The sequence below is a fragment of the Oncorhynchus mykiss genome, chromosome 27, assembly GCF_057628025.1.
Source record: "Oncorhynchus mykiss isolate SJ-2025 chromosome 27, ASM5762802v1, whole genome shotgun sequence".
NCBI classification, from domain to species: domain Eukaryota; kingdom Metazoa; phylum Chordata; class Actinopteri; order Salmoniformes; family Salmonidae; genus Oncorhynchus; species Oncorhynchus mykiss.
Genome location: NC_143048.1, coordinates 47,880,577 through 47,905,000, shown reverse-complemented (window position 1 = coordinate 47,905,000; position 24,424 = coordinate 47,880,577). Strand labels below are relative to the sequence as shown.

The following is a 24,424-nucleotide window of genomic DNA, read 5'->3' as shown; positions in this document are numbered from 1 at the left end:
AGAGAGAGAGAGAGAGAGAGAGAGAAGGAGAGAGAGAAGGAGAGAGAGAGGGAGAGAGAGAGGGAGAGAGAGAGGGAGAGAGAGAGAGAGAGAGAGAGAGAGAGAGAGAGAGAGAGAGAGAGAGAGAGAGAGGGAGAGAGAGGGAGAGAGAGGGAGAGAGAGAAGGAGAGAGAGAAGGAGAGAGAGAGGGAGAGAGAGAGAGGGAGAGAGAGAGAGAGAGAGAGAGAGAGAGAGAGAGAGAGAGAGAGAGAGAGAGAGAGAGAGAGAGAGAGAGAGAGAGAGAGAGGGAGAGAGAGGGAGAGAGAGGGAGAGAGAGAAGGAGAGAGAGAAGAAGAGGAGAGAGAGAGGGAGAGAGAGTGGAGGAGAGAGGACAGGAAGGAGGAGACAGTACTTGGCCCGTAGAGACACTATTTGGCCCGTAGAGACACTATTTGACCCGTAGAGACAGTAGAGACAGTACGTGGCCCGTCATCACTGTGTCCAGGAGAAAATAGCGTTGAGTTAGCCACGTACCTTATACCCATGTCGTTTTTGGCTGCGAGGCGGAAGGAGTATCTTGAAGCTGGAGAGAGCTTGGTGACTCGATACTGCTTCTGAGGTCCATAGTAACACTGCTCATAACCCCCGGTCCCCTTCCCCTCGTCCCACTGGAGCGTGTAGTTCTGGATTTTGGAGCCGTTGTCACACGGGGCCTGTGGAAGCACGACATCTTGATTACTCTCAATTAACATCCCATTCATTCCAGGCCCAGTGGTACACACACACACACACACACTAACAGGAATCTGACATAGTACAGCATCCACTGTGCTGTTGAACCCCACAACAGTTACAGCATATTGTTTTTACAAGAGCATGAATAGGCTCTACAAAAAAAGGTACAGTACCTTCCACTGGAGGACGAGGGTGCTGCTCTTGGAGCCACTGGCCTTTCTGGGGGGGCAGGGGGGGTCTGGTTCGCAGCTCCGGGTGGTGAAGGCTACTGCCTCGGACGGACTGCCGCGTAAACACTGCCCTGAACACACGGCCAGGACCCTGGAGAGAGAGACAGAGTGCACTACTTTTGACAAGAGACATTATGGACAGACAGCTGTACGGTTGATTAGACCACACAGACAGACAGCTGTACGGTTGATTAGAGCACACAGACAGACAGCTGTACGGTTGATTAGAGCACATACAGACAGACAGACAGCTGTATGGTTGATTAGAGCACACAGACAGACAGCTGTACGGTTGATTAGAGCACACAGACAGACAGCTGTACGGTTGATTAGAGCACACAGACAGACAGCTGTATGGTTGATTAGAGCACATACAGACAGACAGACAGCTGTATGGTTGATTAGAGCACACAGACAGCTGTACGGTTGATTAGAGCACACAGACAGACAGCTGTACGGTTGATTAGAGCACACAGACAGACAGCTGTACGGTTGATTAGAGCACATACAGACAGACAGACAGCTGTATGGTTGATTAGAGCACACAGACAGACAGCTGTACGGTTGATTAGAGCACACAGACAGACAGCTGTACGGTTGATTAGAGCACACAGACAGACAGCTGTACGGTTGATTAGAGCACACAGACAGACAGCTGTACGGTTGATTAGAGCACACAGACAGACAGCTGTACAGTTGATTGGAGCACAGACAGACAGACAGCTGTACGGTTGATTAGAGCACACAGACAGACAGCTGTACGGTTGATTAGAGCACACAGACAGACAGCTGTATGGTTGATTAGAGCACACAGACAGACAGCTGTACGGTTGATTAGAGCACACAGACAGACAGCTGTATGGTTGATTAGAGCACACAGACAGACAGCTGTATGACTGATTAGAGCACACAGAGGGGCCCTGAACAGTAGTTGTACCAACCTGACGTGGTAGTCTGTTGCTGGCCTCAGGTCTTCTAAAGTTACACTTAGTTGTTCACCACTGGTACAGGAGAGGAGAGAGAAAACCCCCATCAGAGGAAACAGGGGAGACATTTAGTACCACATCATTTCAGTAGGGAACGACAGTCCATTGGCATGCAGGATAGCCAAGGATGACGTGCAAACCAGCACACAAACACACACGGCATCCCTACCTGTACATGCTGGTGTACTTCCCGTCCTTGCCGCTGTAGGAGATGGACACATCGTAACTGAGAGGCTCCAGGGAGGGGCTGACCCCCTCTCCCTCTGCCCTGCTGGGGGCCACCCAGCTCAACACTGCCCCTTTGGCCTGGATGTCTGTCACCTGGAGGGTTACACAAGACGGAATCAGCCGAGGTTCAGGATTAGAGAAATATGTATCTGTTGCTCACTACTAATTAGTGTCCTTCAGAAGAAAAATGACCAGATTCTCAGCAAACTGACTAAACAAAAGGAAAGGGTGAAAGTCTAATGCATTAAACTCCTTTACAGAGCAAATCCACAGCAGCAACCAACGGCAAAACAGAGAGAACCAAGGAACTCATCATATACTTCAAAACATCTTCAATATTTTCTGCATAGCCTTCGTCAGGGAGTACAAAGTAGAGATAGTAGGGCTAGTAGAGATAGTAGGGCTAGTAGAGATAGATAGATAGTAGGGCTAGTAGAGATAGTAGGGCTAGTAGAGATAGTAGGGCTAGTAGAGATAGTAGGGCTAGTAGAGATAGATAGATAGTAGGGCTAGTAGAGATAGTAGGGCTAGTAGAGATAGTAGGGCTAGTAGAGATAGTAGGGCTAGTAGGGCAGGTAGAGATAGTAGGGCTAGTAGGGCAGGTAGAGATAGATAGATAGAAGGGCTAGTAGAGATAGATAGATAGTCAGGCTAGTAGAGATAGTAGGGCTAGTAGGGCTAGTAGAGATAGTAGGGCTAGTAGAGATAGTAGGGCTAGTAGAGATAGTAGGGCTAGTAGAGATAGTAGGGCTAGTAGAGATAGTAGGGCAGGTAGAGATAGTAGGGCAATTAGAGATAGTAGGGCTAGTAGATAGTAGGGCTAGTAGAGATAGTAGGGCAGGTAGAGATAGTAGGGCAATTAGAGATAGTAGGGCTAGTAGATAGTAGAGCTAGTAGAGATAGTAGGGCTAGTAGGGCAGGTAGAGATAGATAGATAGTAGGGCTAGTAGCGATAGATAGATAGAAGGGCTAGTAGAGATAGTAGGGCTAGTAGAGATAATAGAGCTAGTAGAGATAGTAGGGCTAGTAGGGCAGGTAGATATAGTAGGGCTAGTAGAGATAGCAGGGCTAGTAGAGATAGATAGATAGTAGGGCTAGTAGAGATAGTAGGGCTAGTAGAGATAGTAGGGCTAGTAGAGATAGTAGGGCTAGTAGGGCAGGTAGAGATAGTAGGGCTAGTAGGGCAGGTAGAGATAGATAGATAGTAGGGCTAGTAGCGATAGATAGATAGATAGAAGGGCTAGTAGAGATAGTAGAGATAGTAGAGCTAGTAGAGATAGTAGGGCTAGTAGGGCTAGTAGGGCAGGTAGAGATAGATAGATAGTAGGGCTAGTAGCGATAGATAGATAGAAGGGCTAGTAGAGCTAGTAGAGATAGTAGGGCTAGTAGGGCAGGTAGAGATAGATAGATAGTAGGGCTAGTAGAGATAGTAGGGCAGGTAGAGATAGTAGGGCCGGTAGAGATAGTAGGGCTAGTAGAGATAGTAGGGCTAGTAGAGATAGTAGGGCTAGTAGAGATAGTAGGGCTAGTAGAGATAGTAGGGCTAGTAGAGATAGTAGAGATAGTAGGGCTAGTAGAGATAGTAGGGCTAGTAGAGATAGTAGGGCTAGTAGAGATAGTAGGGCTAGTAGGGCAGGTAGAGATAGTAGGGCTAGTAGAGATAGTAGGGCAAGTAGAGATAGTAGGGCTAGTAGAGATAGATAGATAGTAGGGCTAGTAGAGATAGTAGGGCAGGTAGAGATAGTAGGGCTAGTAGAGATAGTAGGGCTAGTAGAGATAGTAGGGCTAGTAGAGATAGATAGATAGTAGGGCTAGTAGCGATAGTAGGGCAGGTAGAGATAGTAGGGCTAGTAGAGATAGTAGGGCAAGTAGAGATAGTAGGGCTAGTAGAGATAGATAGATAGTAGGGCTAGTAGAGATAGTAGGGCAGGTAGAGATAGTAGGGCTAGTAGAGATAGTAGGGCTAGTAGAGATAGTAGGGCTAGTAGAGATAGATAGATAGTAGGGCTAGTAGAGATAGTAGGGCTAGTAGAGATAGTAGGGCAGGTAGAGATAGTAGGGCTAGTAGAGATAGTAGGGCTAGTAGAGATAGTAGGGCTAGTAGAGATAGATAGATAGTAGGGCTAGTAGAGATAGTAGGGCAGGTAGAGATAGTAGGGCAGGTAGAGATAGTAGGGCCGGTAGAGATAGTAGGGCCGGTATCATATACTGACAGGAAGTCAGGAACAGTTCACTACATGGAAGAACGCAATCAACCCCTGTCTGTCTGTCCGTCCTCACCTCTGTCTGTGTAGTGTCTACCCACTGAGCTGGGGCCAGTATGTCTCACAGGAGGAGAATACTACCCCCCCTTCATCCTCTCTCTCCATCTCTAAACCTCCCCATCTCTCTCTCCAAACCTTCCCCATCTCTCTCTCCAAACCTCCCCCATCTCTCTCCATCTCCAAACCTCCCCCATCTCTCTCCATCTCCAAACCTCCCCCATCTCTCTCCATCTCCAAACCTCCCCCATCTCTCTCCATCTCCAAACCTCCCCCTCACTCTCACTCTCTCCAAACCTCCCCCTCACTCTCTCCATCTCCAAACCTCCCCCTCACTCTCTCCATCTCCAAACCTCCCCCTCACTCTCTCCATCTCCAAACCTCCCCCTCACTCTCTCCATCTCCAAACCTCCCCCTCACTCTCTCCATCTTCAAACCTCCCCCTCACTCTCTCCATCTTCAAACCTCCCCCATCTCTCTCTCCAAACCTCCCCCATCTCTCTCTCCAAACCTCCCCCATCTCTCTCTCCAAACCTCCCCCATCTCTCTCTCCAAACCTCCCCCATCTCTCTCTCCAAACCTCCCCATCTCTCTCTCCAAACCTCCCCCATCTCTCTCTCCAAACCTCCCCCATCTCTCTCTCCAAACCTCCCCATCTCTCTCTCCAAACCTCCCCATCTCTCTCTCCAAACCTCCCCCATCTCTCTCCATCTCCAAACCTCCCCATCTCTCTGTCAAATGTTTTGGTACTTTACATGGGTCTGACATCAGACATTGATGACAGAGACAGGCATGATGACGAGAATCATCTCATACAAGGTTCAATACATTCTATTTCCAGTTCTCATCCAACAGCTGGAGCTTGCCGGGTTATTAAACAAAGGCTTGGGCTTGCGTCCCAAATGGCACCCTATCTGGTCAAAAGTAGTGCACTACATAGGGAATAGGGTGCCAATTGGGATGCAAGTCTGTGACTGCACCAGACTAATCCTGCATGGTACGAAGGAAGGAAAAGTGGTTCTTCATTAGAGCTTTGATCTGCTCCAGCACCTTAAAATAAATCAGATTCAGAACAGAAAGACATTAGGCCTACTCATTGACTCCAACATGATTAGGGTAAAATCTCCACTCGTAATCCAACAAAAAGACCAGTTAAGTCCTCATCAGATCAGACATCAATAGCATTACCTCCGCTGTCCTGTAGCCAACACCTCCTCTGTCCTGTAGCAAACACCTCCGCTGTCCTGTAGCCAACACCTCCTCTGTCCTGTAGCAAACACCTCCGCTGTCCTGTAGCCAACACCTCCTCTGTCCTGTAGCCAACACCTCCTCTGTCCTGTAGCAACCACCTCCTCTGTCCTGTAGCAAACACCTCCTCTGTCCTGTAGCAAACACCTCCTCTGTCCTGTAGCAAACACCTCCTCTGTCCTGTAGCAAACACCTCCTCTGTCCTGTAGCCAACACCTCCTCTGTCCTGTAGTGTCCTGTAGCCAACACCTCCTCTGTCCTGTAGCCAACACCTCCTCCATACCTCCTCTGTTCTGTAGCTAATACCTCATCCATTGCTCCTCCGTTCTGTAGCTAATACCTCCTCCGTTCTGTAGCTAATACCTCCACCGTTCTGTAGCTAATACCTCCTCCGTTCTGTAGCTAATACCTCCTCCGTTCTGTAGCTAATACCTCCTCTGTTCTGTAGCTAATACCTCCTCTGTTCTGTAGCTAATACCTCCTCCGTTCTGTAGCTAATACCTCCTCCGTTCTGTAGCTAATAGTTCTGTAGCTAATACCTCCTCCGTTCTGTAGCTAATACCTCCTCTGTTCTGTAGCTAATACCTCCTCCATACCTCCTCCGTTCTGTAGCTAATACCTCCTCTGTTCTGTAGCTAATACCTCCTCCGTTCTGTAGCTAATACCTCCTCCATACTTCCTCAGTTCTGTAGCTAATAACTGGTCCGTTCTGTAGTTCTGTAGCAGTCAGCTACCCCTGCCCTTCTCCTGACCTACCACCCCACAGTCAGCTAACTCTGCCCCCTTCCTGACCTACCACCGCCCAGACAAGTACCCCTGCCCCTCCATGCAACCACCCCCCATTCAGCTACCCCGGCCCCCCCACCCTACCACCCCCAGTCAGCAATCCCCCCCATCCTACCAACCCCCCAGTCAGCAACCCCCCATATCCTACCAACCCCCCAGTCAGCTACCCCCCATATCCTACCAATCCCCCAGTCAGCTAACCCCCATCCTACCACCCCCAGTCAGCTACCCCCCATCCTACCACCCCCAGTCAGCAATCCCCCTTATCCTACCACCCCCCAGTCAGCCAACCCCATCCAACACCCCCCAGTCAGCTACACCCCCCTATCCAATACCCTCCCAGTCAGCTACCTCCCCCCATCCAACACCCCCCAGTCAGCTCACCCACCCATCCAACACCCCCCAGTCAGCTACCCTCCCAGTCAGCTACCTCCCCCCATCAACACCCCCCAGTCAGCTACCCCCACCCATCCAAAACCCCCCAGTCAGCTACCCTACCCCACCCCCCAATCAGCTAACCCCCCAATCAGCTAACCCCCCATCCAACACCCCCCAATCAGCTAACCCCCATCCAACACCCCCCAATCAGCTAACCCCCCTGTCCTGCCACCCCCAATCAGCTAACCCCCAATCAGCTAACTACAATCAGCTAACCCCCCTGTGCCGCCCCCCCCCAATCAGCTAACCCCCAATCAGCTAACCCCCCTGTCCTGCCACCCCCCAGTCAGCTAACCCTCAGTCAGCTAACCCCCTGTCCTGCCACCCACCCAGTCAGCTAACACCCAATCAGCTAACCCCCAATCAGCTAACCCCCCTGTCCTTCCACCCCCCAGTCAGCTAACCGCCCTGTCCTTCCACCCCCCAGTCAGCTAACCCCCATCCAACACCCCCCTGTCAGCTACCCCCACCCATCCAACACCCCCCAGTCAGCTACCCTCCCAGTCAGCTACCTCCCCCCCATCAACACCCCCCAGTCAGCTACCCCCACCCATCCAAAACCCCCCAGTCGCTACCCTACCCCACCCCCCAATCAGCTAACCCCCAATCAGCTAACCCCCCATCCAACACCCCCCAATCAGCTAACCCCCATCCAACACCCCCCAATCAGCTAACCCCCCTGTCCTGCCACCCCCCAATCAGCTAACCCCCAATCAGCTAACCCCCTGTGCTGCCACCCCCCAATCAGCTAACCCCCAATCAGCTAACCCCCCCTGTCCTGCCACCCCCCAGTCAGCTAACCCCCAATCAGCTAACCCCCCCTGTCCTGCCACCCCCCCAGTCAGCTAACCCCCAATCAGCTAACCCCCAATCAGCTAACCCCCCCTGTTCTGCCACCCCCCAGTCAGCTAACCCTCAGTCAGCTAACCCCCTGTCCTGCCACCCACCCAGTCAGCTAACCCCCAATCAGCAAACCCCCAATCAGCTAACCCCCCTGTCATTCCACCCCCCAGTCAGCTAACCCCCAGTCAGCTAACCGCCCTGTCCTGCCACCCCTCAGTCAGCTACCCCCCTGTCCTTCCACCCCCCAGTCAGCTAACCCCCATCCAACACCCCCCTGTCAGCTACCCCCACCCATCCAACACCCCCCAGTCAGCTACCCTCCCAGTCAGCTACCTCCCCCCATCAACACCCCCCAGTCAGCTACCCCCACCCATCCAAAACCCCCCAGTCGCTACCCTACCCCACCCCCCAATCAGCTAACCCCCAATCAGCTAACCCCCCTGTCCTGCCACCCCCCAATCAGCTAACCCCCAATCAGCTAACCCCCTGTGCTGCCACCCCCCAATCAGCTAACCCCCAATCAGCTAACCCCCCCTGTCCTGCCACCCCCAGTCAGCTAACCCCCAATCAGCTAACCCCCCCTGTCCTGCCACCCCCCCAGTCAGCTAACCCCCAATCAGCTAACCCCCAATCAGCTAACCCCCAATCAGCTAACCCCACTGTCCTTCCACCCCCCAGTCAGCTAACCCCCAGTCAGCTAACCGCCCTGTCCTGCCACCCCTCAGTCAGCTACCCCCCTGTCCTTCCACCCCCCAGTCAGCTAACCCCCATCCAAAACCCCCCTGTCCTGCCACCCCCCAGTATTATATTATTTCACTTAGTATTATTACTATTATTGTAATATTGTTTCATTCACTTCTCTGTGACCTACATTGTTGGAGCTCTGAGCAGAAGAATTTCACCCTACCCTGCAATTACATCTGCGGCCATTGTGCATTAAATATTATGGTATGTAAAGTCCATGATATGAAAGACAAGACACAGAGAGACACTCACCACTGGTTTACTGACAGTGTTCAACAGGGCTTGTAGGAGCTGAGCCTCTTTATCCATGTCTAGAAGGAGACACACAGAAGAAATTACGATATTAAGTTATGCAATTTATTACGCACAAAACACAGATTCATCATACATGTTAATCCCAGGGTAACAGTCCATTCATGTACAGTCAAAACTCTTCTCTGTCCTTGAACCCCAATGGTGGGACCAGCTTCCCCCTTGATGCAAGGACAGCAGAGTCACTACCCACTAGCGCCGACTAAGATGATAACTTTGTTATTGAGGGGAAAACATGTACTTCACTACGACTGTGATGTGGTTGTCTCACCTCGACCATCTTAAGATGAAAGATAAAAGTCACCCTGGATAAGAGAGTCTACTAAAATAATTAAAATGACACTAAGCTACAGGACTGTTATGCGAGCACAGACTGGAATAGGTTCCGGGATTCTTCCGATGGCATTGAGAAGTACACCACATCAGTCACTGGCTTCAACAATAAGTACGTCGATGATGTTGTCCCCACAGTGACCGTACGTACATACCCCAACCAGAAAGCAATGGATTTACAGGCAACATCCACACTGAGTTAAAGGGTAGAGCTGCCACTCTCAAGGAGCAGGACTCTATCAAATCAAATAAAATGTATTTACATAGCCCTTCGTACATCAGCTGATATCTCAAAGTGCTGTACAGAAACCCAGCCTAAAACCCCAAACAGCAAACAATGCAGGTGTAGAAGCATGGAAGCTAATCCGGAAGCTTGTAAGAAATCTCGCTTTGCCCTCCGACATCAAACAGGCAAAGCATCAATACAGGACTATGATTGAATCGTACTACGCCGGGTCCGACGCTCGTCGGATGTGGCTTCAAACTTTTACAGACTACAAAGGGCAAGTAACACTGAAACATGCATGAGAGCATCAGCTGTTCCAGACGACTGTGATCTCCGTAGCCGATGTGAGTAAGACCTTTAAACAGGTAAACATTCACAAGGACGCAGGGCCAGACGGATTACCAGGACGTGTACTGTGAGCATGCGCTGACAAACTGGCAAGTGTCTTCACTGACATTTTCAATCTCTCCCTGTCTGAGTCTGTAATACCAACATGTTTCAAGCAGACCACCATAGTCCCTGTGCCCAACAACACTAACCTGCATAAATGACTACTGACCCGTAGCACTCACATCAGTAGCCATTAAGTGCTTTGAAAGGCTGGTCATGGCTCACATCAACACCATTATCCCAGAAACCCTAGACCCACTCCAATTTGCATACCGCCCCAACAGATCCACAGATAATGCAATCTCTATGGTACTCAACAGTGCCCTTTCCAACCTGGACAAAAGGAACACCTACAGCTGAAGTCGGAGGTTTACATAGACCTTAGCCAAATACATTTAAACTCAGTTTTCACAATTCCTGACATTTAATCAGAGTAAAAATTCCCCGTCTTAGCTCAGTTAGGATCACCACTTTATTTTTACAGTGTGAAACGTCAGAAAAAAAGTAGAGACAATGATTTATTTCAGCTTTTATTTCTTTCATCACATTCCCAGTGGGTCAGAAGTTTACATACACTGAATTAGTATTTAGTAGCATTGCCTTTCAATTGTTTAACTTGGGTCAAACGTTTTGGGTAGCCTTCCGCAAGCTTCCCACAATAAGTTGGGTGAATTTTGGCCCATTCCTCCTGACAGAGCTGATGTAACTTTTCTGTAGGATTGAGGTCAGGGCTTTGTGATAGCCACTCCAATACCTTGACATTGTTGTCCATAAGCCATTTTGCCACAACTTTGGAAGTATGCTTGGGGTCATTGTCCATTTGGAAGACCCATTTACGACCAAGCTTTAACTTCCTGACTGTCGTCTTGAGATGTTGCTTCAATATATCCACATCATTTTCCCTCATGATGCCAACTATTTTGTGAAGTGCACCAGTCCCTTCTGCAGAAAAGCACCCCACAACATGATGCTGCCACCCCCGTGCTTCAAGGTTGGGATGGTGTTCTTCTTGCAAGCCTCCCCCTTTTTCCTCCAAACATAACGATGGTCATTATGGCCAAACTGTTCTATTTTTGTTTCATCAGACCAGAGGACATTTCTCCAAAAAGTATGATCTTTGTCCCCATGTGCAGTTGCAAACCGATTAGTGGCTTCTTCCTTGCTGAGAGGTCTTTCAGGTTATGTCGATATAGGACTCGTTTAACTGTGGATATAGACACTTTTGTACCGGTTTCCTCCAGCATCTTCACAAGGTCCTTTGCTGTTGTTCTGGGATTGATTTGCCCTTTTCACACCAAAGTATGTTCATCTCTAGGAGACAGAATGTGTCTCCTTCCTGAGCGGTATGACGGCTGCGTGGTCCCATGGTGTTTATAATTACGTACTATTGTTTATACAGATTAACAGAATAACCTTCAGGAATTTGGAAATTGCTCCCAAGGATGAAGGGTCTAAAATTTTGTTTCTGCCATTACATAATTTTCTGGAATTTTCCAAGCTATTTAAAGGCACAGTCAACTTAATGTATGTAAACTACTGAACCACTGGAATTGTGATACAGTGAATTATAAGTGAAATAATCTGTCTGTAGAAAATTGTTGGAAAAATGACTTGTGTCATGAACAAAGTAGATGTCCTAACCGACATGCAAGAACCGACTAACAAGAAATGTGGTGTGGTTGAAAAACTGGTTTTAATAGGGTAAAGCCCTGGGGATCCCAACAGCTGAGTGTTGGTGATCTGGTTACTGGTGTTGGTGATCTGGTTACTGGTGTTGGTGATCTGGTTACTGGTGTTGGTGATCTGGTTACTGGTGTTGGTGATCTGGTTACTCACTGACACATTGCGTTCGGTTCTGATATAAAAGTAAACGATGTATCAAAGTTATTCTATTCAATCTACTTCAATAATGTATAATTATTAATTACGCTACTAATAAATGGATAGTAATATGACAAAATGCCTGGGGACTCATTTCCACCAGAGAGTAACGGTTAATGTGATTGGATGTTAATTATTTGACGAGGCTACCTGTATTTGACATTGTGTTGTTATTTCGCTGAACACTAGATGGTTTAATTTCATTTTTTTGGCAGTGAAACGAGGCTACTCAGGCGAGAGAGAGAAGAAAAAAAATGTTTTAAAAAATTGCGAATTACATTTTTATTTGACCCCTGACCCCCAGTTTGGGAATACCTGGTGTAATGGAATGTATGTCCTTGTGTAGTTTTGTTTTTGTCATAGCCAGTCAAAAAATAACATTCTATGTCACAACAGGGCTGAATATTCAGTGCATTTCACTACCATAAAAGGCCTGATTGGTTGAGAGATGGTTGTCCATCTGGAAGGTTCTCCCATCTCCACAGAAGCTCTGTCAGAGTGACCATCGGGTTCTTGGTCATCTCCCTGACCAAGGCACTTTTCCCCTCGATTGGTCAGTTTGGCCGGGCGGCCAGCTCTAGGAAGAGTCTTAGTGGTTCCAAACTTCTTCCATTTAAGAATGATGGAGGCCACTGTGTTCTTGGGGACCTTCAATGCTGCAGAAATGTTTTGGTATCCTTCCCCAGGTCTGTGCATCGACACAATCCTGTCTCGGAGCTCTACGGACAGTTCCTTCGACCTCATGGTTTGGTTGTTGCTCTGACATGCAACGTCAACTGTGGAACCTTATATAGACAGGTGTGTGCCTTTCCAAATCATGTCCAACCAATTGAATTGACCACAGGGGGACTCCATGTTGTAGAAACATCTCAAGGATGATCAATGGAAACAGGATGCACCTGAGATCAATTTAGAGTCTCATAACAAAGGGTCTGAATACTCATGTAAATAAGGTATTAGTTTCATATTTGTAATAAATTTGCAAAAATGTCTAAAAACCTGTATTCGTTTTGTAATTACGGGGTATTGTGATGTCATTATGGGGTATTATGATGTCATTATGGGGTATTGCTACCATTATTATGTCTTATGGTATTATGACCATGTCATAATGTGTTACGACGCTGGGTGTCAAGCAAAGTGTTGCAATTGGGTACTTTTTCCACCACTGCCCCTTCGCCCAGCCCCTTGTCACAGCCCCTGTTCCTGTCCCAGCCCCTGACCCAGCCCCTTGTCCCAGCCCCTGTTCCTGTCCCAGCCCCTGACCCAGCCCCTGTTCCCGTCCCAGCCCGTTCCTTTCCCAGCCCCTTGACCCAGCCCCTGTTCCTGTCCCAGCCCTTGTTCCTGTCCCAGCCCCTGGTCCTGTCCCAGCCCCTGGTCCTGTCCCAGCCCCTGGTCCTGTCCCAGCCCCTGGTCCTGTCCCAGCCCCTGGTCCTGTCCCAGCCCCTGGTCCTGTCTCAGCCCCTGGTCCTGGCCCAGCCCCTGGTCCTGGCCCAGCACCTGTTCCTGGCCCAGCCCCTGTTCCTGGCCCAGCCCCTTGTCCCAACCCCTGGCCCAGCCCCTTGTCCCAACCCCTGACCCAGCCCCTGTTCCTGTCCCAACCCCTGACCCAGCCCCTGTTCCTGGCCCAGCCCTTTGTCCCAACCCCTGACCCAGCCCCTGGTCCCAACCCCTGACCCAGCCCCTGTTCCTGTCCCAACCCCTGACCCAGCCCCTGTTCCTGTCCCAGCCCCTGGTCCCAACCCCTGACCCAGCCCCTGTTCCTGGCCCAGCCCCTGGTCCCAACCCCTGACCCAGCCCCTGTTCCTGTCCCAACCCCTGACCCAGCCCCTGACCCAACCCCTGGTCCTCTCCTTCAGCTTAAATAGCCACCCCTCGGGCCACTGGCCCTCCTTACCTCCAGGTTCTTTCTCCATCTGCTTGGCGGTGGTGCTGGTCTGTCCCTGTCCCAGTTCAGCCTCCAGCCCCTTCCCTCCTCCAACCACCCCATTGTAGATACTGTCCATGGAGGGGGGGGTGCTTCGACTCTTCTGTGGCGAGGGAGGGGGGCTGTCCTTCATCTGACCACCTCCTCCTCCTCTCTCTCCCCCTTGCCGCTCCTTGAGCTTCTTCTGCAGACGCTCGTAGGTCTTGCTGGCCCTTTCGTCGCGGTGGACGAACGGCGGCGGGCGTCCATGTGGGGAATGAGAATCTGCCGAGACTGGGAGGAGACCAGACACACAGACACTTAGACACACAGAACAGGTATGTAGTACAGACACAGAGACATGCAGAACAGGTATGTACAGACACACACACAGAGCCTTCAGACAGTATTCATACCCCTTGACTTATTCCACATTACAGGGTTACAGCCGGAATTTAAAATGGATTCAATTTAGATTTGTCTTGAGTCAATAAGTACACTACCCCTTTTGTTATGTCAAGCCTAAATAAGTTTAGTAAAAAATGTGCTTAACAAATCACATAATAAGGTGTATGGACTCTGTGTGCAATAATAATGCTTAATATGATTTTTGTCATGACTACCTCATCTCTGTACCCCCACAGACAATTATCTGTAAGGTCCCTCAGTTGAGCAGTGAATTTTAAACACAGATTCAACCACAAAGACCAGGGAGGTTTTCCAATGACTCAAAAAAGAAGGGTAGATGGGTAAATATAAAACAGACATAGAATATCCCTTTGAACATGGTGAAGTTATTAATTACACTTTGGATGGTGTATCAATATACCCAGTCACTACAAAGATACAGGCGTCCTTCCTAACTCAGTTGCCGGAGAGGAAGGAAACCACTCAGGGATTTCACCATGAGGCCAATGGTGACTTTAAAACAGTTACAGAGTTTAATGGCTGTGATAGGAGAAAACTGAGGATGGATCAACAACATTGTAGTTACTCCACAATACTAACCTAAATGACAGAGTGAAAAGAAGGAAGCCTGTACAGAATACAAATATTCAACAACAACAAAAAATTGTCCTGAATACAAAGTGTTGTGTTTGGAGCAAATCCAACACATTACTGAGAATAACAATGTTGGAGGCCACTATGTTCTCAAACGGAACAAGTCTGGAACCACCAAGACTCCTCCTAGAGCTGGCCGCCCGGCCAAACTGAGCAATCAGGGGAGAAAGGCCTTGGTCAGGGAGGTGACCAAGAATCCAATGGTCACTCTGACAGAGCTCTAGTGTTCGTCTATGGAGATGGGAGAACCTTCCAGAAGGACAACCATCTCTGCAGCACTACACCAATCAGGTATTTATGGTAGAGTGGCCAGACGGAAGCCACTTCTCAGTAAAAGGCACATGACAGCCTGCTTGGAGTTTGCCAACAGGCACCTAAAGGACTAAACAAGATTCTCTGGTCTGATGAAACCAAGATTTTATTTTTTGGCCTGAATGCCAAGTGTCACGTCTGGAGGAAACCTGGCACCATCCCTAAGGTGAAGCATGGTGGTGGCAGCATCATGCTGTGGGGATGTTTTTTTTTCAGTGGCAGGGACTGGAGACTAGTCAGGATCGAGACAAAGATGAACGGAGCAAATACAGAAAGATCCTTAATGAAAACCTACTCCAGAGCGCTCTGGACCTCAGACTGGGGTGAAGGTTCACCTTCCAACAGGACAACGACCCAAAGCACACAGCCAAGACAATGCAGGAGTGGCTTTGGGACAAGTCTCCGAATCTCCTTGATTGGCCCAGCCAGAGCCCGGACTTGAACCCGATCGAACATCCCTGGAGAGAACTGAAAATAGCTGTGCAGCGACGCTCCCCATTCAATCTGACAGAGCTTGAGAAGATGTGCAGAGAAGAATGGGAGAAACTCCCCAAATACAGGTGTGCCAAGCTTGTTGCGTCATACCCAAGAAGACTTGAGGCTGTTATCGCTGCCAAAGGTTCTTTAACACAGAGTAAATTGGCTGAATATTAATGTAAATGTCACATTTCATATTTTATTTTATAAATTTGCTAAAATGTCTATAAACCTGTTTTTGCTTTGTCATTACTGTGTGTAGATTGATGAGGAAAAACAACAATTTAATCAAATTTAGAATAAGACTAAAGTAACAAAATCTGGGAAAAGTCAAGGGGTCTGAATACTTTCTGAATGCTCTGTATGTAGTGTACAGTGTGTACTATTTAGTGTATACTATGTAGTGTGTAGCTTATACTATGTAGTACATATCATATAGTGTATAGTGTATACTATGTAGTGTGTAATGTATACTATGTAGTGTATACTATGTAGTGTGTAGTGTATACTATGTAGTATGTAGGTTATACTATGTAGTGCATAATAGGAAGTGTGTAGCGCATACTATGTAGTGTGTAGTGCATACTATGTAGTGTGTAGTGTACACTATGAAGTGTGTAGTATACACTATGTAGTGTATTCTATGTAGTGTATACTATGTGGTGTGTAGTGTATACTATGTAGTGTACACTATGAAGTGTATTCTATGTAGTGTACACTATGTGGTGTGTAGCGTATACTATGTAGTGTGTATACTCACCCTGCTCTGAGTAAATGTGTGCCGGGTGGTACTGTGGTATATACTGGGAGCTCATGTCCCCCACACCCCCCGCCATGCCTGTGTAGAGGTGGGGTGGGGGGGGCAACATGGCGGGGTGGGGGATGAAGGCGGGCAGGTGGGCGTGGGGTGGAGGAGGGGGGTGGTGCAGGGGGGAGTGGCCCCCAGGGTGGAACTCTGGCTGCTGAGGTAAGACCAGAACACGTCGTACTCCATTCTCCTCTATGATCTGATGGACGGAGAGAGCGAGAGAGGTAGGAAGAGAGAGCGAGAGAGAGGTAGGGAGCGAGAGAGAGGTAGGGAGCGAGAGAGAGGTAGGGAGCGAGAGGGGTAGGGAGCGAGAGGGGTAGGGAGCGAGAGGGGTAGGGAGCGAGAGGGGTAGGGAGCGAGAGGGGTAGGGAGAGAGAGGGGTAGGGAGAGAGAGGGGTAGGGAGAGAGAGGGGTAGGGAGAGAGAGGGAGCGAGAGAGAGCGAGCGAGGTAGGGAGAGAGAGCGAGCGAGGTAGGGAGAGAGAGCGAGCGAGGTAGGGAGAGAGAGCGAGCGAGGTAGGGAGAGAGAGCGAGCGAGGTAGGGAGAGAGAGCGAGCGAGGTAGGGAGAGAGAGCGAGCGAGGTAGGGAGAGAGAGCGAGCGAGGTAGGGAGAGAGAGCGAGCGAGGTAGGGAGAGAGAGCGAGAGAGGTAGGGAGAGAGAGCGAGGTAGGGAGGGAGAGAGAGCGAGGTAGGGAGGGAGAGAGAGAGAGAGAGAGAGCGATGGGGAGAGAAAGAGAGAGAAAACAACAATTATTATTGATAACTTCTGTATATGATCTGAGACAACAGGTTATTAGGGGTTACAAATGTTTGATTGTGTCTGAGGACGTAGAGTGATTCGGACATGAAATCAGGAGGCCAAAATCAGACTTATGGAAGGAGAACGGGTATGTGTAAGCATCTACAGAGCCTTCTGAAAGTATTCGTGCCTGCTGAAGTATTCCACATGTTGTGTTACAGCCTGAATTCAAAATGGATAAAAAAAAACAACATTTTTTCCTCACCCATCAGCACACAATAACCCATAATGACAGTGAAAACATGTTTTTTTTTTTTTAAATTTATTCTTGCAATGTCTTGAAAATGAAACACAGAAATCTCATTTACATAAGCAGTCATACACCTGGAGTCAATACATGTTAGAATCAACTTCGGCAGCGATTACAGCTGTGTCTTTCTGGGTAATTCTCAAAGAGTGATTACAGCTGTGTCTTTCTGGGTAATTCTCAAAGAGTGATTACAGCTGTGTCTTTCTGGGTAATTCTCTAAGAGTGATTACAGCTGTGAGTCTTTCGGGGTAAGTCTTAAGAGCTTTGCACACCTGGATTATACAATATGTGTACATTATTCTTGTAAAAATATTTCAAGATCTGTCAGGTTGGTTGTTGATCATTGCTAGACAGCCATTGTTCAAGTCTTGACATAGATTTTGAAGCCAATGTCATTCAATGTCAGGAACATTCAATGTCCTCTTTCTAAGCAACTCGGGTGTAGATTTAGCCTTGTTTTTTAGGTTATTGTCCTGTTGAAAGGTGAATTCATCTCCCGGTGTCCAGTGGACAGCAGCTTGAACCAGGTTTTTCTCTAGGATTTTGCCTGTGCTAAGCCCTATTCAGTTTATTTTTATTCTAAAAAACTCCCTACTTCTTGCCGATGACAAAAATACCCATAACATGATACAGCCACCAACATGCTTGAAAATATGGAGGCAGTTACTCAGTGATGCGTTGTGTTGGATTTGCTCCAAACATTTTCAGGACAAAAATATATAGTTTAATTTTTGTTGCAGTTTTATTTTAGTGCCTTATTTTATGTTTTGGAGTATATATATATATATTTGTTCTGTACAGGCTTCCTTCTTTTCCCTCTGTCCTTTAGCATTCTGGAGTAACTACACTGTTGTTGAGCCATCCTCAGTTTCCTCCTGTACATGCTCCCGAGTAGCACAGTGGTCTAAGGCACTGCATCTCAGTGCAAGAGGCGTCGCTAGTCTCTGGTTCGAATCCAGGCTGCATCACATCCGGCTGTGAATGGGAGTCCCATAAGGCAGAGCACAATTGGCCCAGCCGGTGTAGGCCGTCATTGTAAATAATAATTTGTTCTCAACTGTCTCGCCTAGTTAAATATTTATTTTTATAAAATGTAAAAAAAATTGTAACGGTTTGAAAGTCACCATTGGCCTCCTGGTGAAATCCCTGAGTGGTTTCCTTCCTCTCCGGCAACTGAGTTAGGAAGGAAGCCTGTATCTTTGTAGTGACTGGGTGTATTGATACACCATCCAAAGTGTAATTAATAACTTCACCATGCTCAAAGGGATATTCAATATCTGCTTTTTTATATATTCCGTTTATTTAATCTACCAATTCACTGCTCAATTGAGGACCTTACAGGTCTTAACTGTACGTGTGGGGTACAGATATGTTTAAACACTATTATTGCACACAAAGCAAGTTATCGTGTGACTTGTTAAGCAAACTGTTACTCCTGAACTTTAAGCCACAACAAAGGGCTTGAAAACTTATCGACTCTAAGACATTTTCAGCTTATTGACTAAAACATTTCTAAAAACCCGATTCCACTTCCAGGTCAGTGACCCCCCAAAAAATCTAAATTTAATACATTTTAAATTCAGGCTGTAATGTAACAAAATTTAAAAAAGGTCAAGGGGTCGGAGTACTTTGTGTAGGCCAGTGACCCCCCCAAAAATCTACATTTAATACATTTTAAATTCAGGCTGTAATGTAACAACATTTTTAAAAGGTCAAGGGTCGGAGTACTTTCTGAAGGCACTGTACATTACAAAGGTCAAATCCAATTTAAATTGTAGGTGTGTGTTTGTGTGTCCACGAGACAGGAAGAGAGGGAGAGCATACCTGTGAAACGTATCCAGGAGGCACATATATTGGAGGCACTGAACCATTAGGGGACATCATGGGAACCTGAGCAGGGCCTACAGAGGAAAATAAACACATCAACAAGGATTAAAACATTTGTGTCATATATTTATCCCCCCCCCTCCCCCCCAGGCAAAAGTTCAAGTCAACTTGTATACGTGAAGAAGGCAGACGGATTTTGTATTTAATTTTCAATAACCTCCCATTGGTTCAATAGAGAATTTTCTAACCATCTCAATGATCTCAAGTCCACTCAGTCAATATATCAGTCTCCTGGAGAGCCTATCGATGTACATCAGCGCATTTTCTAAAAAAAAAAAAAAAATCGATCAAAGTTTCAAACTGACTCTCTCAGATAAAACTACTACACTGTTAGCGGAACAGACAACTTTACAGGGAGTTCTGAGGAATAACAGCGATCCTCCTGTGTCTGAGGTGGTTATGGATTCATCCCAACTGGCACCGGAATCCTCACCTAAAGGCACTAGCTAGGTAATAGGGAGTCATTTGGGATGCACTGAACCGCAAGCTAGCAGAAACTGACAGCTCAGCAGATTGGAAGAGAGGGAGGGAGGGAGAGAGAGAGGGGAGAAAGGGAGAGGGAAAAGGAGAGGGAAAAGGAGAGAGGGGAGAAAGAGGGAGAGAGCGGGGAGAGAGGGGGAGAGAGCGGGGAGAGAGAGGGAGAGAGCGAGAAAGAGGGAGAAAGAGGGAGAAAGAAGGAGAGAGCGGGGAGAGAGAGGGAGAAAGAGGGGAGAAAGAGGGGAGAAAGAGGGGAGAGAGCGGGGAGAGAGCGGGGAGAGAGAGGGAGAGAGGGAGCGAGAGAGAGAGGGAGAGAGAGAGGGAGAGAGAGAGGGAGAGAGAGGGAGAGAGAGAGAGGGAGAGAGAGAGGGAGAGAGAGAGAGGGAGAGAGAGAGGGAGAAAGGGGGAGAGAGAGAAAGGGGGAGAGGGGGGAGAAAGGGGGAGAGGGGGGAGAAAGGGGGAGAGGGGGGGAGAAAGGGGGAGAGGGGGGAGAAAGGGGGAGAGGGAGGGAGAAAGGGGGATAAAGGGGGAGAGGGGGGGAGAAGGAGAGGGGGAGAGAGAGAGGGGGAGAGAAGGAGAGGGGGAGAGAGAGAGGGGGAGAGAGAGAGGGGGAGGAGAAGGAGAGAAAGGGAGAAGAAGAGAAAGGGAGCACTCTGCCTAGCTGGCACTTTCTTTAACACATTCCTGCACTGTGAACGCAGGAGATAAACATGAAAACGAAAGTCCACCACACGTACACACACACACACACACACACACACACACACTAACCTCCCGACTGTCCTGGCGACAGAGCGTTTCTGTTCATATTGAACGTAGAAGGTAGACGGAGAAAATACAGGTAAAATAGTAGTCTTTTAGTTAGGCTTTAGAGGCCCCTTATACAGAGACAGGCTAGTACTGTGCTATTCTATCCCTGCCCCTCCCCCCACTCCCCTGAGTGGTCAGAATAGGCCCCTCCTACCAGTTGTGGAAGTACACATCAGCAGTCAGGACAAAGAACACTTCCGTGTTATGTCTCCTAATCTTTTGATTGGGCTTGACGATTATATCATGAAATTCATGAAAACAATGGTAATTTCAGGGATACAGTCGCTGGGGGAATTCTACACACCACCTGTGCAGTCTTCACACTTTGCCACATTAAATTTACGTTTGATTATTTTTCCTATCGATCTATGAAAAACTTAGTCCACATTTTGAAAAAGCCAAATAAAAATTATAGAAATCACCCAAGTTAGAAATTAAATTAGAAATTAAACATTAAAAGGAGGTTGTTTTGATAATAACTTAATACTAGGTGGAAGCAACCAGGCATCAGAGCGGTACGTCTTTTTGAATACGATGACATACACTGAGTGGACAAAACATTGGAGTCAACATGGGCCAGCCTCCCTGTGGGAAGCATGAGTGAGTGAGTGGGTGGAGAGACAGAGGGTGGGTATGTTGAGTGAGAAGAGAGACAGAGGGTGGGTATGTTGAGTGAGAAGAGAGACAGAGGGTGGGTATGTTGAGTGAGTGGTGGGGAGGGACAGAGGGTGGGTATGTTGAGTGAGTGGTGGGGAGGGACAGAGGGTGGGTATGTTGAGTGAGTGGTGGGGAGGGACAGAGGGTGGGGGGTGTTGAGTGAGAGGAGAGACAGCAGCACCCGTATGTCATGACAACTTTTTACATTAATTTTTTACCAGATGTAGGTAGGCTATTTAGGATTGTCATTATGGAGATTATTTCCAAACCTTTTTCTCTGTAAAACGTTAATAAACTAGAACTGATGGCCATCGAGAAATACCAGCGACAGGAAATACCAGCAACAGGAAATACCAGCAACAGGAAAACAACTTTAGGCGCTCTAGACAGCATTACATACATTCGATAGGAGGTGGTTTAAACTGCATTCTAATGTCCACTTTGCTTATGGAAAACCGTAGCAAGTAAAGGGATTACGCAGGTGTATAAAATCATGAAATGGGTTTCCGTGGCCGAGCAGCCGCACACAAGCCTAAGATCACCACGCTCATTGCCAAGCGTTGGCTGGAGTGGTGTAAAGCTCGCCACCATTGAAATCTGGGTTTGGCGGATGCCAGGAGAATGCTACCTGCCCGAATGCATAATACCCAACTGTAAAGTTTGGTGGTGAAAGGAATAATGGTCTGGGGCTGTTTTTCATGGTTCAGGCACCTTAGTTCCAGTGAAGGGAAATCATAACGCTACAGCATACAATAACATTCTAGACGATTCTGTGCTACCAACTTTGTGGCAACAGTTTGGGGAAGGCCCTTTCCTGTTTCAGCATGATAATGCCCCCATGCACAAAGTGAGGTCCATACAGAAATAGTTTGTCGAGATCGGTGTGGAATAACTTGATTAGCCTGACCTTACCCCCATCGAACGCCTTTGGGATGAATTGGACCGCCAACTGCAAGCCAGGCCTAATCTCCCAACATCAGTGCCGGCCTCACTAATGCTCTTGGCTGAATGAAAAACAAGTCCCCACAGCAATTGTTATAGCAGCATTGTTCCAACATCTAGTGGAAAACCTTCCCAGAAGAGTGGAGGCTGTTATAGCAGCATTGTTCCAACATCTAGTGGAAAACCTTCCCAGAAGAGTGGAGGCTGTTATAGCAGCATTGTTCCAACATCTAGTGGAAAACCTTCCCAGAAGAGTGGAGGCTGTTATAGCAGCAATGTTCCTACATCTAGTGGAAATTCTTCCCAGAAGAGTGGAGGCTGTTATAGCAACAATGTTCCAAAATGTAGTAGAAACCTTCCCAGAAGAGTGGAGGCTGTTATAGCAGCAATGTTCCAACATCTAGTGGAAAGCCTTCCCAGAAGAGTGGAGGCTGTTATAGCAGCACGGGGGGAGGGGCAAACTCCATATTAATACACCTTGACAGCAGGTGTCCGCATACATTTGGTCATGTAGCATAATTTTGAAATGTCTATATCACAGGTGTCTTGTGTAACCTACCTACAGCTGGCAAAAGGATTTAATAAATAGCCTGTAACTTCAGTTTATTGTTGTTGTAGCCTTGCGTTGTTATGCAATTATTAATGGCCGTGTTTAATTAGTGAAAATGGGAAGTTATCAATTGTGAACACGGTCACAGTTCAATCGCAATTGCCGGACCAGCTGTTATTAGAATGCATTAGACAGGCTACAGGTTTTTATTTAGGTTTTTAATCACTGGCTGTTTGTTTACAAGCATAGGCCTATTCAGTTCTTATCCATGTTATTAATATTTGATTCAGTGATTGAAATTACAACCCAATCCTCAATAGCCCATTCCATTAAAACCCAATCCTCAATAGCCTATTCCATTTCCATTACAACCCGATCCTCAATAGCCTATTCCATTTACAACCCAATCCTCAATAGCCTATTCCATTACAACCCAATCCTCAATAACCTATTCCATTACAACCCAATCCTCAATAGCCTATTCCATTTACAACCCAATCCTCAATAGCCTATTCCATTTACAACCCAATCCTCAATAGCCTATTCCATTTACAACCCAATCCTCAATAGCCTATTCCATTAAAACCCAATCCTCAATAGCCTATTCCATTTCCATTACAACCCGATCCTCAATAGCCTATTCCATTTACAACCCAATCCTCAATAGCCTATTCCATTACAACCCAATCCTCAATAGCCTATTCCATTACAACCCAATCCTCAATAGCCTATTCCATTAAAACCCAATCCTCAATAGCCTATTCCATTACAACCCAATCCTCAATAGCCTATTCCATTTACAACCCAATCCTCAATAGCCTATTCCATTAAAACCCAATCCTCAATAGCCTATTCCATTTCCATTACAACCCAATCCTCAATAGCCTATTCCATTACAACCCAATCCTCAATAGCCTATTCCATTAAAACCTAATCCTCAATAGCCTATTCCATTTCCATTACAACCCGATCCTCAATAGCCTATTCCATTTACAACCCAATCCTCAATAGCCTATTCCATTACAACCCAATCCTCAATAGCCTATTCCATTACAACCCAATCCTCAATAGCCTATTCCATTAAAACCCAATCCTCAATAGCCTATTCCATTACAACCCAATCCTCAATAGCCTATTCCATTACAACCCAATCCTCAATAGCCTATTCCATTTACAACCCAATCCTCAATAGCCTATTCCATTACAACCCAATCTTCAATAGCCTATTCCATTTACAACCCAATCCTCAATAGCCTATTCCATTACAACCCAATCTTCAATAGCCTATTCCATTTACAACCCAATCCTCAATAGCCTATTCCATTACAACCCAATCTTCAATAGCCTATTCCACCACGGCAACAGAAGAACTTCTTCCCTCAAATGAGTTTGTCAATTTGAACTAGGCAAGCTGCTAAATCATTCATTTTACTACTTGCCTGGGTTACTGTAGGCTATCTGATGTAGGCCTATCAGGCTCTCGGTCACCTGCATGTAGCTAACCAAACCATGGCAAAGTTTAATTACAATCAGAGACCCAGATTTTAGTCAGTTGGACTGGCCTATGCCTATTGAAATGACAAGTCAATCTAATCTCACAAATAGGCCATTCATTAAAAAAACAGTCTGCAGTAATAAACATCATAATTGCCAGAAAATTGCCTTAACTTCATCACAAGTGTTTCTTGCACAGAGAATTTGAGATTCTCTGTCATTTCTTAAACTCTCCTGTCAGATGTATCTATACATCCGGCGCCGACAGAGATGGCCGCCTCGCTTCGCGTTCCTAGGAAACTATGCAGTTTTTTGTTTTTTTACGTGTTATTTCTTACATTAGTACCCCAGCTCATCTTAGGTTTCATTACATAC

At 47.3% G+C, this 24,424-nt stretch overlaps 1 protein-coding gene across 4 annotated transcripts in view; it reads right to left on the bottom strand.

The window, feature by feature from the left end:
• The window catches only part of fndc3a (fibronectin type III domain containing 3A), a 176,131-nt gene that overhangs the window by 62,243 nt on the left and 89,464 nt on the right, over nt 1-24,424 (bottom strand). For 2 of the 4 annotated variants that reach the window (XM_036965064.2, XM_090224036.1), the window contains 8 exons: nt 19,057-19,133; nt 16,138-16,384; nt 13,518-13,820; nt 8,731-8,789; nt 2,100-2,251; nt 1,886-1,945; nt 888-1,035; nt 514-692 (listed from right to left, as the gene is read on the bottom strand). In XM_036965064.2, the coding sequence (XP_036820959.1) occupies nt 514-692; nt 888-1,035; nt 1,886-1,945; nt 2,100-2,251; nt 8,731-8,789; nt 13,518-13,820; nt 16,138-16,384; nt 19,057-19,133 (1,225 nt within the window). Of the gene's footprint in view, nt 1-513; nt 693-887; nt 1,036-1,885; nt 1,946-2,099; nt 2,252-5,607; nt 6,265-8,730; nt 8,790-13,517; nt 13,821-16,137; nt 16,385-19,056; nt 19,134-20,367; nt 20,538-24,424 lie in introns of those variants that run through there. The other 2 variants (XM_036965067.2, XM_036965068.2) reach the window with 2 other exon arrangements.